At 43.2% G+C, this 14,584-nt stretch overlaps 1 protein-coding gene across 2 annotated transcripts in view; it reads right to left on the bottom strand.

The window, feature by feature from the left end:
- GSK3B (glycogen synthase kinase 3 beta) overlaps positions 1 to 14,584 on the bottom strand; it is a 143,763-nt gene that overhangs the window by 6,163 nt on the left and 123,016 nt on the right. The window contains exons 9-11 of one of the 2 annotated variants that reach the window (XM_057416030.1): positions 10,724 to 10,762; positions 8,201 to 8,387; positions 2,271 to 2,369 (exon numbers count right to left, since the gene is read on the bottom strand). In XM_057416030.1, coding sequence (XP_057272013.1) covers positions 2,271 to 2,369; positions 8,201 to 8,387; positions 10,724 to 10,762 — 325 coding nt within the window. The remainder of the gene's footprint in view (positions 1 to 2,270; positions 2,370 to 8,200; positions 8,388 to 10,723; positions 10,763 to 14,584) is intronic. The other variant, XM_057416031.1, reaches the window with a different exon arrangement.

Raw genomic sequence — 14,584 nt, 5'->3', positions numbered from 1 at the left:
GTACGTGCACCTATGCCTCAAGCTTATGGAGTAGGCAACCGTAAGAGTGGAAGCTTGGGCCTCAGTATCAGTTCTGCTTGCTAGAGGGAGATGCAAGTTACACACAGATAATGTGAATTACAGTCACATATAACCTGCTTCGCCCTTTGAACTTCCTTGAGAGCTATGTCTTGTTGCTTCATCATCACCTTTCTAGTTTCTGAATTTCTACTGTTTAGCCACATGTCGCAGAAACATCTCCTGCCATCAGGATGCCCTTGGTTAGGTGAGAGTTGCTCCCATGCTGCTTTAGCAGCTATTGAAGGAGTAGAAATCTACTGCTCTGGGATGTGCAGGGCCATAGGGAAAGAAGGGACCCCTTGAGAATCTCTTGCTAAGCGTGGCATCAGTATGCAAAGCACAACAAATTAACATAACTGCATACAGGGCCTAATCCTAAAAATCACAACTCCCATGGAATTCCCACTGCCTGCTGTGAGACCCTCATGTGAATAAGAAACTACCAGTGGGCCGTGCTGCAGAAACACAAAGCTGCAAGTTGCCCAATACTGAACTTCATCTCACAACTTCTTCTCCAAGCTGCAAGGGTATTTCCATGAATATGAATTCATGAACTATGAATAACAGGTCCTGTCTCAACTTGGTGCGGTGCTTGCAAATAGATTTAAAACTGTTGACATCAATAAGGTGAGGTTTTTTGTTGTTCTTTATTTTTGGGTATACTTCACATTTAGGACTCAGCCTAAATGCATTTCTCCCCATATGAGCTCTTGGAAAGTGGTGGGTGAAAACAGATTTCTTAACCCCATTAATTCCTCAAAACTTGTATCTTGACAAAGAGAACTCCTTAAAAGTCATCAAGGGGACATTAAGTGAAACAATATTTTTCAGAGGGCTTGAAATAATTTTCCATGCGTGTATTCTGTGGTTTTCCAATCAATTTTACTACTTCATCTGCTTTTTTTCTCTCAGTTATTGAGCAACAGATGCACAGAAAAGGGAAACAGAGAACATGACTATCTCCAAAATATTGCCAAGTGTATGAAACAAACATACTAAATTTGAGGATACCAATTTTGCTTTCTCCTAAATTCAGAGGACATACAATTGTACAGGCTGTATCTTTTACCTACTGCTACTACATCTTTCAAATCTGGGTGCATCTGGCTGTCCTGGAGTATGAAAACGCTCTCTATACAGCACAGGCTGGACCAAGCGCATCAGGTAACTGTCCAACACACCAACCTGCAAATGCTTTCCTTCACGTTTCAATACTACCTTTTTAATTAGGGATTCCCCTTATCAGCTATTTTACACTGAGTAGGCATTTTGCACCTCCAAAAGGGGTCAGAGCCCTTCTCAGATGGGACTGACATGCACACAAGCTACGTAGAGAAGCACACCCATTCTGCAGCCTGCCTTGGGTTGCCCAATTCCCAAGAGAGCCGGCTGGTTTGCTGACTCAGAGCTGACTCAGAGGAAGACTGCCATGTACTGAATCACCTCTACCACATCCTGCAGCACCTGGGATTTTCTTTGGGAGTCTCCCAGCTGATATTAGCAGGCTTTTAAGCTTTCACTGGGAACTGAATACAGTATGGAGTGGCTACAGGCCAACAGTGAGCTTTTAAAAGGTTTCTGACAGAAACTTGAGAGCGAGCAACAGAGGCAAGAAAAAAATTCACTCAGTGCTGGCCAAAAAAGCATCTGCCTCATACCCAAAGTTGACACAAGCAAACTCAATAAGAAGCAACTGCAGCTACTTAGGCGAGGCAGTGAGCACAATGACTGAACTCCCTAAGTAGACTTTTAAGTGCTAATGCCTTTGGGGAAGGCATCCAAGCTCCACAGAGGCCACGTGTACTGAGCTAGCTGTTTCTTCTCTTCTTGGGCATCTAGTGCAAGCTCATGCTCCAACTCAGTATTAATTTCAGACCAGCTGAAAGCTCAGAACTTAGGTGCAAACCAACCCATGAGGACTGCTAAAAAACAACAGGTGATTTTATTAATAGTGGAAGTCTGAGCGAGAAGGACCAACAAACTATAAGGTCAAATGCAGAGTTAAAGTGCCCTGGGTTAGGATTTGGGTTGGTGACCACTGCCAGCACCCCAATGACCACCCACCAAGACCAAGTTTTAGGTGATGTTGGAAGAAGTCCTTCCTCCCCGTTCACCCTGTGCCAAGGCAGCTCATGGGCCTCAGCAGAAGGAAGGTGCCTGGTCAGGGGGAGCGAGGGTGGGGAGGGAGGCAGGCAATTGCATGTTCTCACCTGAGGCCGCTGTAGCGTTTGTAGGGGTTGAAGCAGCTGCTTGGTTCCTTGCATGAGCAGGGATGAGGATCGAAGCCAGAGATGGGTTACTTGACAGTTCTGGAGGGGAGGTGGAACAAAACACATTAGCTCATCGACCACGAAGAGCCCTGCATGCAGTTTCAGCTCCTGGGGATCCCCCCGTAACAGCAACCTTGGGTGAAATGCATGCCTTTACAGCCAAAGGTCACGTTACGTTTTCTTCTTTGCCAACCAGCGAGAGGAAACCACAGGGATAATCGGCAAAGCAGTCTCCAGAGCAAGACTGTCAGAACTACAAGTAGTGGTGCATGGAATTGTTTCCTAGAGAAAGACAGCAGCTTGGGAGTTAGCAAAGAACCAGCCAAGCCTGTTCCTTATCAGCAGCCTGATAATGCTGTTTCCTTCTAAGCACTGGAAGGATTCCCTTCACAAACCCACTTGCAATCAGTCTTAAGAAGGCTGATAACAGTGGTGCTGCTTTGGGCACAGGTTCAGCAAGCAAGCAGCTCCAACAGTTGCTCCAAAGAGCTTAAGGGATTTGGTTCTTAGCATCACTTTCTCAAGGACCCAGGAACCCAAGACCAGTCTCCTTGAGCGAGGCCAAGAAGAGGTGGCACCTCCTTCAAAAGCACAAGGAAAAGCAAAGGGAATTGATCATCAGGGCAATTTAAATGGACAACAAAATGATGCAACCATTCTTTCTGAGGACATTAACCAAGGCTAAAATAGTCATGTCTTTTAGGCTCCAAATCTAATATAGCTTCAACATGTATCAGAATGAAAAATAGGCATCTTATAGCCACAACTGTGGGAGGATAAGGGCTACGCATTGCCAACAAATGACAATCTTCTGGCACCCTTTCAAGAGAATCTAGTGCCTCACAGAAGGTGGAACTGAGCAGACAAGACAGGTCCTGTTTGCTTCAGAAACAGGAGTGACTGGCTGCCTCTTGAGAAAGCAGCATCCAGTTCCAGAGAAGGATGTGAACAGTCACCTCACAGAAAGGAGACTGACGAATTTTGGAGCTCCAGGAGGTCATCTGGAGGAGAAATGAGAATAGACAGCTTTTTACATAAGACCTCCAGATAGCAAGGGCTATCCAAATCACACCATGTGTTCAGTAAGGGAGTTTCGTACAAAGTCTTCAATTATTTGTGCTTATTTTCAAGAGCCTATTGCTTCTCTTTAACACAAGCTTTAAACTTAGGGCCTAAAGGGATCAGAAGTCTACTAAGAAATTTCATTTTTTTTCTCTGTTAAGTTACATGAAGTTTCTTTACAGCTGTGAGGGCAAGAGGCAGAAGACTCTCACCTGCTCACTGCTACACATTTTGAGACTGTGTTTCAGCACTTATGAATCTAAGCTCCAGTCTAGAACCAAACAGAAGTTGCTACATTACCTACAACCCATCCAATCTATCCTGTAATTCTCCATTCATGTCTAAACAGACCTAGCTAGCCCACCTACAAAGCCCCACTACTCACAACGTTTGTACAAATACTAATCCTCAAATTCATGTGGGAATAATTCACAATTCATATGTTTGTAATAATTCAGCATTTGTAAGTCTCCATTTTAAACGGAAAAATAAACTGAAGAAACGTGAATCCTCAAGTGTCAAAGCTGAACAGCAGTGATAAACCTATACTTTAATATTACCTTGGGTATTAGCTGCTCTGTGCTAGAAAATGTTGCTCCTTTAATATTTTATCCAAGCTGTTTCTCAAATCTATTAGCGGGAATCTGCTGCTTACCTCACTTTCTGGAAGTTTTTATCATTCCCTCATTATTTTCTGCTCATCACTGGCAGCTATGACCCAAACAAAGGCAGAGCTGCACCATCAAGGAAACCAAATGACATTTGCAACCTTCCAGTGCTAAGTGGTGTCTTGAGGATGGAGCTATAAGACTGTCTGCATTACTGCAGCCACAGATGCAGCTGATCCAACAGAACACCACCTTTCCAAGGCACCTCAACCCCATTCTCATTCCTCCCATATGTTCACCCAGTGCCATCAGAACACCACCTTTTGCAGCACTCATTACGGCATGTATAGAGAGTTTTTTGGTTTTAAGGTAAATGCAACCATTTCTCTGAAGCTACTTTAACAAATGCGCACAGAGACTACAAGACTCATCTTGTTCTTGTCTCAACCCCCAAGTTATCTTTCTTGGTATGAAGTTTCTTAAATTCAGCGTGCTCTGAATGTCTTGATGCTTCCCTCAGGAGCATGCTAATTCAGACAAGAAATGATCACAAATTGAACTCTTGGCTGAAGTTTATCAGCAGCTTTGCTTGAGAACTTGTTTGCATTTTTGTTCTATCATATTTATGCTGCTATCACCTCTGTAAGGATGAGACATGTCAATACCATGCAAAAAGCTTGACCTGTAGTATCTGCAGTTGCCAAAGTATTGAGAAGGTCAAGCTGTTGAAATGTAGCTTGCTTAACTAATCAAACTTGCAATTCAAGGCTAGATTAATTATAACCAATACTGCTGCGGCAAGAAGGTACTGTGATCAAGGCAATCCAGACAAAACTTTCAATACCATGATGTTAACAGAGCTGCTATCCCAATTCATTTATGAGACCCAACCCCCATTCACATCAGCTGGGAGAACACCTCTGATCAAATCATGCCATTTGCAGCCAGTTTACATATCCAGTAAGGAGATGTGTGTCTGGGATGGGAATGAAAAGGTCTGCTTCACTAGAACACCAGATCGTCTTCATTCCCCAGACACAAGAAAATGCTTGGTCTTGGGAAACAGTGCAGTGCTCTTTATCAGCATTGTGACGTTTCATTTATCAACATTCCCATAAGCCCCTGGAAAAATTAGTCTTGTATCAGTTTGCTCTGTCACAATAACAAACTCCATGTAACTCAGGCTGTTCCAGCAGTTTCTCCTTAGCCTGGAAGAGTGCTGGACTCTGCGCAAGTTTCGTTCTGTCCCACTGTCCCCTCTAGGACCTGAGCAGAAATACTGCCTTAAAAGAAAAACCTAGGTGGCACTCAAATAGTACACTGAAACACTTGGGTTAGAAATGCACAACCATTCCTAAGTGCTGAATCACAGAATGATTTTACAGTGTTTAATGGCCAACATGGAGTGACAGTAACATTTGTGACCCAGCTCAACCACTGACATGTTACAACAAGTTCAGGAAATTTAGGGTAGTCATTTCACAGGTTGTTTGAAAATTCAGCTTCTATGAGAAAAAAATGCTTTCCATGCTTTCTGTCTTGCAAGTCTAACAGCCAGATCTGTGGCTAGTGGAGATACTTCTTTGGCCAAAACACTATCTTCAAACCCCAATTAACGTATAATATTTGTTTAAACAGCAATAGGAACTTAAAGGTAAGACATTAAGAATGACCAGATAAAGCTCTCTTCGAGAGATCCCATATCTACAATAGATTAAGCACCAACATGCCCTGCAAATCCTGCTGGCAGCCAAGGCCATGATCTTTTATCTTCCATATACTCTCACTTAGTTTTCTAGACTCCATCTGAGCAGCATCACTTCTCAGATCAGCAGATCTGGTGTGACAGTTCAGTTCTTTCTGAGAATCAATCCAGTGCATTAATGGTCAGATTTATGTTGTTATTTCTAACAGGTTTGCCTTCAAGCCTTCTGCAGCTACCTCCTACTTCATGGGTTTCAGGCAACTGGATACAGCCAAATAAAACACTTCTAAAAACTTAATATTATCTGTTGAAAACACATGCTCCTCAAAACAAAAGGATGTCTCTCATCGCTTTCTAAATTACCACAGATGACTTAACATGAGTCATCATTTGATTCCAATAACTGGATCTATTTCCCAGTTGGGATTTCTGCTCTGGACTAGCCAATTCAACAGTCTTGCACAGTCTGGCTAAAGAGCAAGGATTGCAGAGTGGTCACAGCAGGAGCAAAAGCTTCTTGTGTAACTCAGAATCACAGAATCATTTAGGTTGGAAAAGACCTTTAAGATCATCCAGTCCAATCATTAACCTAGCACTGCCAAGTCCTCCATGAAACCATGTCACTAAGCACCAGAGCAGTCTCTTAAACACCTCCAGGGATGGTGACTCCACCACTTCCCTGGTTGCAGTCAGGACTGTTGATACGCGAGACTCACTGATGCACATTTGTTAAATACAAAGGTCTTAAAATCACTGTGCTAAGCAATGGAATTACTTATTAAAAAGAAAAAACCTCAACTTTTGTTATTTGAGCTCGGTTGGTCACCTACACCAGAGCTTATCCGAAAATGTGTTCATGGCCAGTCTCTGTCCTGCCTTCCCTTTTTAGATGGTGAAACTGGCACCTGCTTAGGACAGAAACTCGCTTTTTTGAATCTTAAGGAAATTGCTCCAGGAGATCTTGTCATTTCCATGAGTCACTGTGCAAGGGGAGAGCACATCAGCTCCTTAAGGAGGGCAAAGGAGCTTTAAACTTGCTTAAGCATTAGGGTAGCTTTCCCAGCAGTTTCCACACTGGCTAGTGGAAAACCAGGGACACGTTCCCAATACATACATTTATTTCTCCCTTAAGGATTTTTACTGGAAGTCATTATAAAGCTTCCCAACTCTTTCTAAAATCCTGGTTTTCATGCAGTAGATGAGCCCAATCTTAACATCACTAAGAAACAGTAGGAAATAACATCAAAAAGAACAGGGGTGAAGTGGTATTATGATACGGGGAGCAGAACCATCTTAGCTACTTGAAGACGGCCTTTGAGTGGGCAGAAAAGGCAATTCATGGGTACTGTAATAAGGAAAGACCTGTGATGTAGCTACTAAATTCATAACAGTAGATGCAGAAATCAGCACAGAGGACAGTGACCTGGAAGCACAAGCTCTTTTCTTGATGGCTTTAAGGTGTTTGTGCTTTGGACACAAAGCTTTTTGGCTCTCTTCCTGCCACCCTTGGTTCTTGTTCCTAAATGAAAGGGTCCACATGTTGAAGGAGAGGGATCTGTTTCACAGTTTGGCAGATGGGCACTGCATGCACGAAAGAGGCTGAAAAATTACACTGAATTACACTGAAAAATTACACTGAAAAATTACACTCAGCCAAAAGGTGGTTTGGACTTTCAACAGAAAATGCACATAGATCTGTTCGTGCTTAAAGGATGCGAACTGGCAGCTAATCGCGTCAAGAAAGCTCCAGAATTAATTACTAGCATATTTATATGCCATACTTCTCACATTCTCTGTCTCGGCAGGCAAAACTGTTCTAAGGGGATATCAGTTTTACATTTTTCACTTGTGTTGAAAAAAAAACAAACCCAAACCACACATCAATGGCTTCAAAATTTGATACTGGTCTGGCTTCAAATAAAAAGCTAGTTATCTGCCATTTTTACAGTTTCTAAATGACTGAGTCAATGTGATGCCAGATGAACTGTATAGAACATAAAATCAGGACACTAACACCTCTGTATTTATCTCATACCTAGAACCAAAATGGGCAGCAACACTACAAACCTCCCTGCCAAACCTAATATGCATTACCGCTCGCTATGGTATTTCAGGTACGATGGAGCAGGATCACCTCCAAACCATAATCTCATCTCCATGGTCTGCTGACCGCGATACTTCACACAAAGCCAGCAGCCAGGATGCAGACACTGAACTGCAAATGTAAACCTTCTTGATGCAATCCAGTAGTAACAACTCTTGGTACCCTGCATAAGATTTGAATTGAAGGCACCAGGCATCTGAAAATCCCATAACCCATTTCTCCAAAGTCCCTTTCCTCTCTTTTTGAAACAGAGAGATGGTTATGGAACGACTTAATAACCTTAGTCCTGCTCAGAGACTTTTACGTTTGGGGGAGTGACACCTGCATCACAGCAAACATTTATCCAAGTGCTCCTTCCTAAAGGAGGGATCTTTCAACGCTCACAGGCTACCTTGAGTGGTGAAATTGAAGAGTGCAGGTTTCTCTCGCCCATTTGGTAACTTGACATTTGGGTCCCGTAGTTCATCGAAGAAAGAGTGCGCACAGGCCTCCAGGGGAGTCAGGCGGGCAGTGGGGGTGTACTCCAACAGACGGCTACATAGCGCGATTGCTTCTGGTGGAGTGCGGGGCCGGAAGACCTAAAACAAGAGAAAAACAGAAAACAAGCAAGGAGAAACAGGTTGTCTGGGTATGTTTCTTTCCTGTGCTGACCAGAAGCAAGTCAGAGCAATTAAACCTCTCATTGCCCAACAAGCTGGAACAAACAAGTTGTGGATTGTGCTAATCAAAGTCCTCCAGTAAGCATGGGAAAATCCAGTTCCTGGGGTTGAGAAAGGGTTAATTGCAATGTCTTGCACTAGAGTGAAGGTGCAATGCCAGCAAGAGACGTCATGAGAGCGCACTCAAAAAAAAACAACTTGAAGAATGAAGGGGAAACTCATTCAAAAATCATGATAAACACACAGAGGTGCTTCCAGCCATGCACATGGGGTGGAGTGGAGGTGGGGAGGAGGGTTCAAATGAGCAGGATTCACTGAATGTAAAAACTGAATAAGGCCCTTGCTATGGTTTCGGGTTGGGGTGCTTTTTTTTTGTGGCCAGAGAATGAAGCCTTACTAACACGGACTTTTGCAGGCAGGCAGGTCAGATTGTTGCTATGGAGGCTGCTGTTCAATTTTGGAGAACAACAAGGAAAGCACGGGTGGGGTGCAGGAAACGTCTTAGCTCTAATTTGCAAGTTACTTCTTCCGTGACCTTATTCTGGCAAGTCATTCCCATAAGTTTATTGGGATAATTCCTGCACATTTGGTATTTGTAAGGACAGCTGAAAATTGTGTCAAGAGAACCAACTATTTAACAGATTTTTTACCTTGAGTGATTACAAATAGGAGCTCTTCACTGCAGCTTTGTTTCAGTCCTCTAAGAACAGTCCTACCCACCACTAATCACACCCCCATCTTCCTTTCTCATTATGTCAAAAGCAAAATATGAGTTAAAATGACGTGGATGGTCCCCTCAAGTACTTCTGCCTTGCTATATTGCAAGTGATATACAGGCTGGGGAAAAGGGAGTGGGGTGGCTGCAAGTGTTAAATTCTGATGCCAGCTTTTTTAGTAAAAATGGAGCTAACCCAAAATGCTTTTGCCCCACTGTGGGTGAACCCAAGCCACACGGCACTAAGGAGCAAAACAAGAGATAAGTACAGTTCAGTGCATGACATGCTCATTAATCACAGATGAGGAACTTGCACAGGCACTTCTTAAGTACATTTTAAACCAAAGACACATATGCTCTCTTGAATGAGAATCAAACACAAACACTAAGTTCTCCAGAGACTGAGATTTTATCCCCTTGGTGCCCAGCTGGCTCGGGAGCACCCAGGACCGCTGCAGTGCGTGCTGTACTAACTGGTGTGGCAGGGAATCCAGACTCGGGGAGCCGAAGAGCCAGGTACCCAAAAAGCACAATTGATTTCTACTGGGGTGTTGAAAAACAAACCAAAAAAGTTTTCACACGAGGCCTACACTGACAAAAAGAAAGGCATCAGCTTAACACTGCTGGCAAAGAACCTCAGCTGACCACCGTGCTGTGAGTCCATGGAGGGGCAGGAGAAGCTGCTTTTGCATGCTGCTGGCAGAGCTTGGGCTGCTGACCACAGTGCACAGTGGACGCCAGCGTCACTCCCAAGCCACAGCCTGACCACGATAAAATCTCTAGCAAAAAAAAAAAACCCCAAAACAGCTCTTTTCGTTTTTTGCCCCTCACTAAGTAGCACAAATGAGTTTGTCTTGAGGTAAATCCACACAAGAGAAGCTGCTCCGTATTTAACATGAGAGTAAAACTACCAAGATTTCCCTCATGAACCTTCACACTGATGTTTTAACAGGCTTGATTTACCACAGCTTGAGGCTGAAGTACTTGACTCTTGGCTGTGTTTTTCCCTCAGGACAGCTCACATATCAGCTATTGCACAGATTTTAAAAGGGAAAAAAGAAAAAGGAATAGTTTCCCTTAAAGCAAGGATGAAAAGTACCTTGAGCACACTAGACAGCAGTCACCAATCTGCCATCTGTAGGCATGCTCCTCTGTCCACCCAAACTCATTTTCAGTGAAACCCTAGCGCCCGTTTCCTAAGCCCTGTTGAGAATTGTTCAGCCTACCTTTGGCTCTAAAATGAGTTACTTGGGGTTGGCAGCTCCTGAAGTCTACCCTGACTGCTTTAAACCAGGGATGGGGGGGGGGGGGGTGGGGGGGGGTGGGGGGGAATAAATGGAAAAGGAAGGCCTCACATGGCCTCCCCTACAACAAGCGGTGACTAACATGAAGTGAGTTACGGTCGGTACTCATCTCATCTCTGTCACCTTGCATGGTACAACATTTGCCTGGCTGCTGCCTCAAAGATGTGGTTTGAACTCAAATATTCCACTGTTTCAAGGCTAGGCCTAGTAATTTGAGAAAATGTTTAAGTACATACCCGTACTCCTGAGGTGAAATGTCCTGTTCCTGACGAGTCCTAAAGATGATAATGCAGTGAAATAATCCAAACAGGGGGAGTCAATCCAAAAGAGAATAGTCCAGCAAGGAAAAATATAGCCAATATTATAAGAAATCCATGGTGTGGGGGACATAGAAAATGTTTATACAATTAGAAACTTTAAACATCAGTCTCCATAGCAGCAAGTCCAACTTCACCACAGTGTATGCCAAAAAATCGATTGTGCAATGGTGAGGCATAGTATAGAAACATTTCTATATTAAATTTATGTTCCAATGCCAGTGCATTTATTAAAAAAATAAAAAAAATTGAAATCAAAACTCTAACTTGAACTAAAAGGGTAATTGAAATTCCCATCATAAAGAATTTTCAGTCCTCGGTCCTGGATATAAACGTCCACAGACAAATGGGGCCAGGTTATTTTGTCCCCAAAGGTGCATCCCACTGGTAAATCTGTCCCAGAGACACAATGCAAATTTTGGGTGGTTTTGGTTTTTTTTCCCAAAAGTACCCAAACCCCAGCAATTTGTAATTTGTGCTGAAGAGAAAGGAAAAATCCGAGAACTTTACTTTGGAATTTGGATGCTTTTAATTTGTGTGAGCTATGAGTGCCTCAGGCCGCCGCGGATTATTCTCCATTTTGGATTGACTTCCCCCGCCACTGGATTTTGTTTGCTGGCGTTATCTCTTTAGGATTCTTCAGGAACTGGACGTACCACCTCAGGAGTGCGGGTATGGACTGAATTGGCTCTCTATTGCGGGTTTATTTCCCCTCATACCCGTCGCACCCGTTACTTAAATTTTTTCCCCTCAATTTGTCCCATCCCACCTCCCTTTCGAATAACACCCTGAGAAATAAAAGCAAAACCCCCTGCGGTCTTTTAGTGCTTCCCACTCAACACAGTTCCACCAGGAAAGCTGTCCAATTCACCCACGGAGAACTACACGAGTGGCTGCTGCCTGCAGCAATGGGGACACCGGCACTTCCATGCCACGGAGCGCCAATGCTGGGGCGATGCCGGGCTGGCGCTCCGTGGTGGGAAGGGGTGGGAGGACAGGCAGACAGTGGGACCTGTAAGCCGGGAAGCCCCTCGGATGTACGGCTCAGCAGGAGTCTTGGGTCTCTGTAGTTCTCAGTGAGGGAATTGAGTTAGTAAATAATCCGCGGATTATTTTTAGTCTGCGGACTAAAATATAGTGCACGGACTAAAATCCGGCCCATGGAGCAAAGTCTGTCTCGGTCTAAAATACATCTGGGTGAAAGCAAAAGAGAAATTAAAAATAATAATAATAAAAAAAAAGAAAAGAAAAGAAAGAAAAAAGGAGAAAGGAAAAATAAAGGAAAACAAAGCTAAGTGCACAAAGTAAAGTGTTTGGGCGGACTAACATTTAGTAGGCAGACTAAATATGGCCGGGCAAAAGGCACAGCAAGTCCACAAACGAAAGAAAAAAAGAACCAAAACTAAAACACTGACAGGAACTTTGAAAGCATTCCAATACTACCCCACCGGCGCAGCAATTCATTTTTCTAAAATGAAACAAGACCTTGGGTAAGGCTATTTGTCCACAGGAGGGACCGAAGGCTCAAGTTTTCATTTTAAAAAATGAACCTGTTTTGGAGATAAACAAATGCAAAAAAAAAAAAGGAAAAAAAAAAAAAAAAAAAAGAAAGAAAAAACAAAAAAAGGCTTTTACATACAAATTTCTTCAAGGAAAATTTGCACTTGCAATAACTCAAACCCTCTTGTTTCTGCAAAGCAAATGAATTTCAGGCTGAGACCCAGGTCACTGGTTGTTTTGGTTTTTGGTTGGTTGGGGTTTTTTTTGGATGAGTTGCAAAAATCTCCATGATTTGGTCATGTCAGATGGAAACACTGACTCACCAGAGCCACAGACAGCTTTTGGGACTGGGGTTTTTATTACTGGGTTTTTTTACTTTATTCCCCTTCAGATCCCAATAAATCTGTACCTCACCAAAAGGCTGAGGGACCAGTGCAAGCTCTTTCTTTGCTCAGGCATGCTGGTGACGCACAAATACTGACAGACCATATCAGCTAGACAGCAAGGTCAGACACACTCCTCTCTTCTTTCTATGTTATGCTGCCATCAATGCCATTTATTTTATGCTACTTCCCCTTCATTTGTCTGGAACTACCACCTTCAATATTTCAAACACGACTGCCAGGCTTAACTGCCCCTGGTGCACTATGTAGCTCTCAACCCCAAGAGACTTCAATTTAGATGAAGTCTTTGTGCACTAGCAGAGCGGTCCCATTTTATCTTGCTAATTTGAAATAGTTCCTACCAGTGTAGCAGAGTTCACACCCCTTCTGAATTTCATTTTATTTTTTGCATGCATGGAAAGATGAAAGAAAAAGGATAGAAAGCAGAGGATTTTCCTATTTTACTTCACTCACATCAGCATTCAGCTCTCAAATAAAACCACATGGGGCAAGAGCTAAGTATTGTTTTAACAGAATGGTTGCTCTGACTTTCAGTTCATTGACATTCTTCAGACAGACTTCCCATGCACGACACGGAGCTCCGTCGTCTTGGTCTAATTAAGCCCCAAAGCCAAAGCTTCACAATGTTACACCAAGGTGCTCTTCTAGCCAGCGTGTATTAAAAGACATGATTTCATGCCATCAACCCCTGTGCGTTCTGCATGCAGATCGTGAATACTGCTCGCATGCTGTGCTCCCTAAGAAAGCAGAGGCTTCTGAAAATGACATCTGTTGCTAACGCATCAAGTTTGTGACACCATGGTTAAAAATTTCCTCACCGGCTTCAGAGACTCATATGCTTTGCCAAGAACCACCCACACCACCAATTCAGGCTGACAGTCTGTGCACATCTCCTTTCCGTTTGTAAGCACATTTTTGATGGCACATGAACATTAGGTAAGAGACAAAGCTCCTCCCTTCAACCAAAAGCTTGTATTGTTTACAAGTGAAGTCTCCAGATACAGGACACGACCCTCATATCAATTTTTTAAATCTGCAATCACACAATACGATTACCACAACTTTATGACATGAATTATGCAAGTTTAATGTAATAAAGCTTATGATAAACATGACACATTCATAAACACAAAAGGAGAGGGAAGAGACACATGAAAGACAGCTCTGAGCTCTACCTGACACAAAGAAAGCCAAAGTTGTGGCTGCAACTCTGCCCTTGGGACTGATCTTGTTCCAAGGGCCTGAGAATTTCAGAATGGGATTTCTGAAATACACCGTTTGGCTATTTTGAAGTGCCTAAAACTCATGAGATACAATGGAAGTTAAAAGAAGTCCACGATAGATAGAGGCACTGGTGTTGGGAATTATTTCCAAAAAGCAGCTAAGAAATAGCAAAATGCCTTTTTAGTTAAGAATGCCTGTCAGATGGCACTTAGATAGGGAAAAATGAAATAAAGACAGAAGGGTTAAGTGGCTTACAAATGAGCCAACTGAGAACTGGGAACAGGACCAGGAACCTGTCTCCAAAGCTACTTCTTGTTGAGACCACACACTTGTTACTGGGCTTCTTCCACTGAAGACCCAGCGGAGACAGAACGAGCTAGCGTTTATTACCCAGTGCATGTGCTCTGCTTCTATCAAGTTCTAAAGGAAAGCAACAAAGCTAAGCAGAACAAAACAGAACAGTTCCCCTTCTTCTCAGAGAGAATCCTCATAAACAGATCTCTGGAAGCACTCAGCCCTCCATGTGAGAGCCACTATGAACAGCCTAGACAGATGTGTTGCAGTGGGACAGCTAAACAGATGGTACATTGCAGAAGACATGTTAAACTTAGCATCTGATTTCCGTAGTTGCACTGATGCAAATCATGCCTTA

The sequence above is a fragment of the Pezoporus wallicus genome, unplaced genomic scaffold (assembly GCF_028554395.1).
Source record: "Pezoporus wallicus isolate ANWC-B61680 ecotype Strahan unplaced genomic scaffold, APGP_CSIRO_Pwel_v1 contig_6814, whole genome shotgun sequence".
Lineage (NCBI taxonomy): Eukaryota > Metazoa > Chordata > Aves > Psittaciformes > Psittacidae > Pezoporus > Pezoporus wallicus.
The sequence above is the reverse complement of the archived record's forward strand: the minus strand, read 5'-3'. Positions and strand labels throughout refer to the sequence as shown.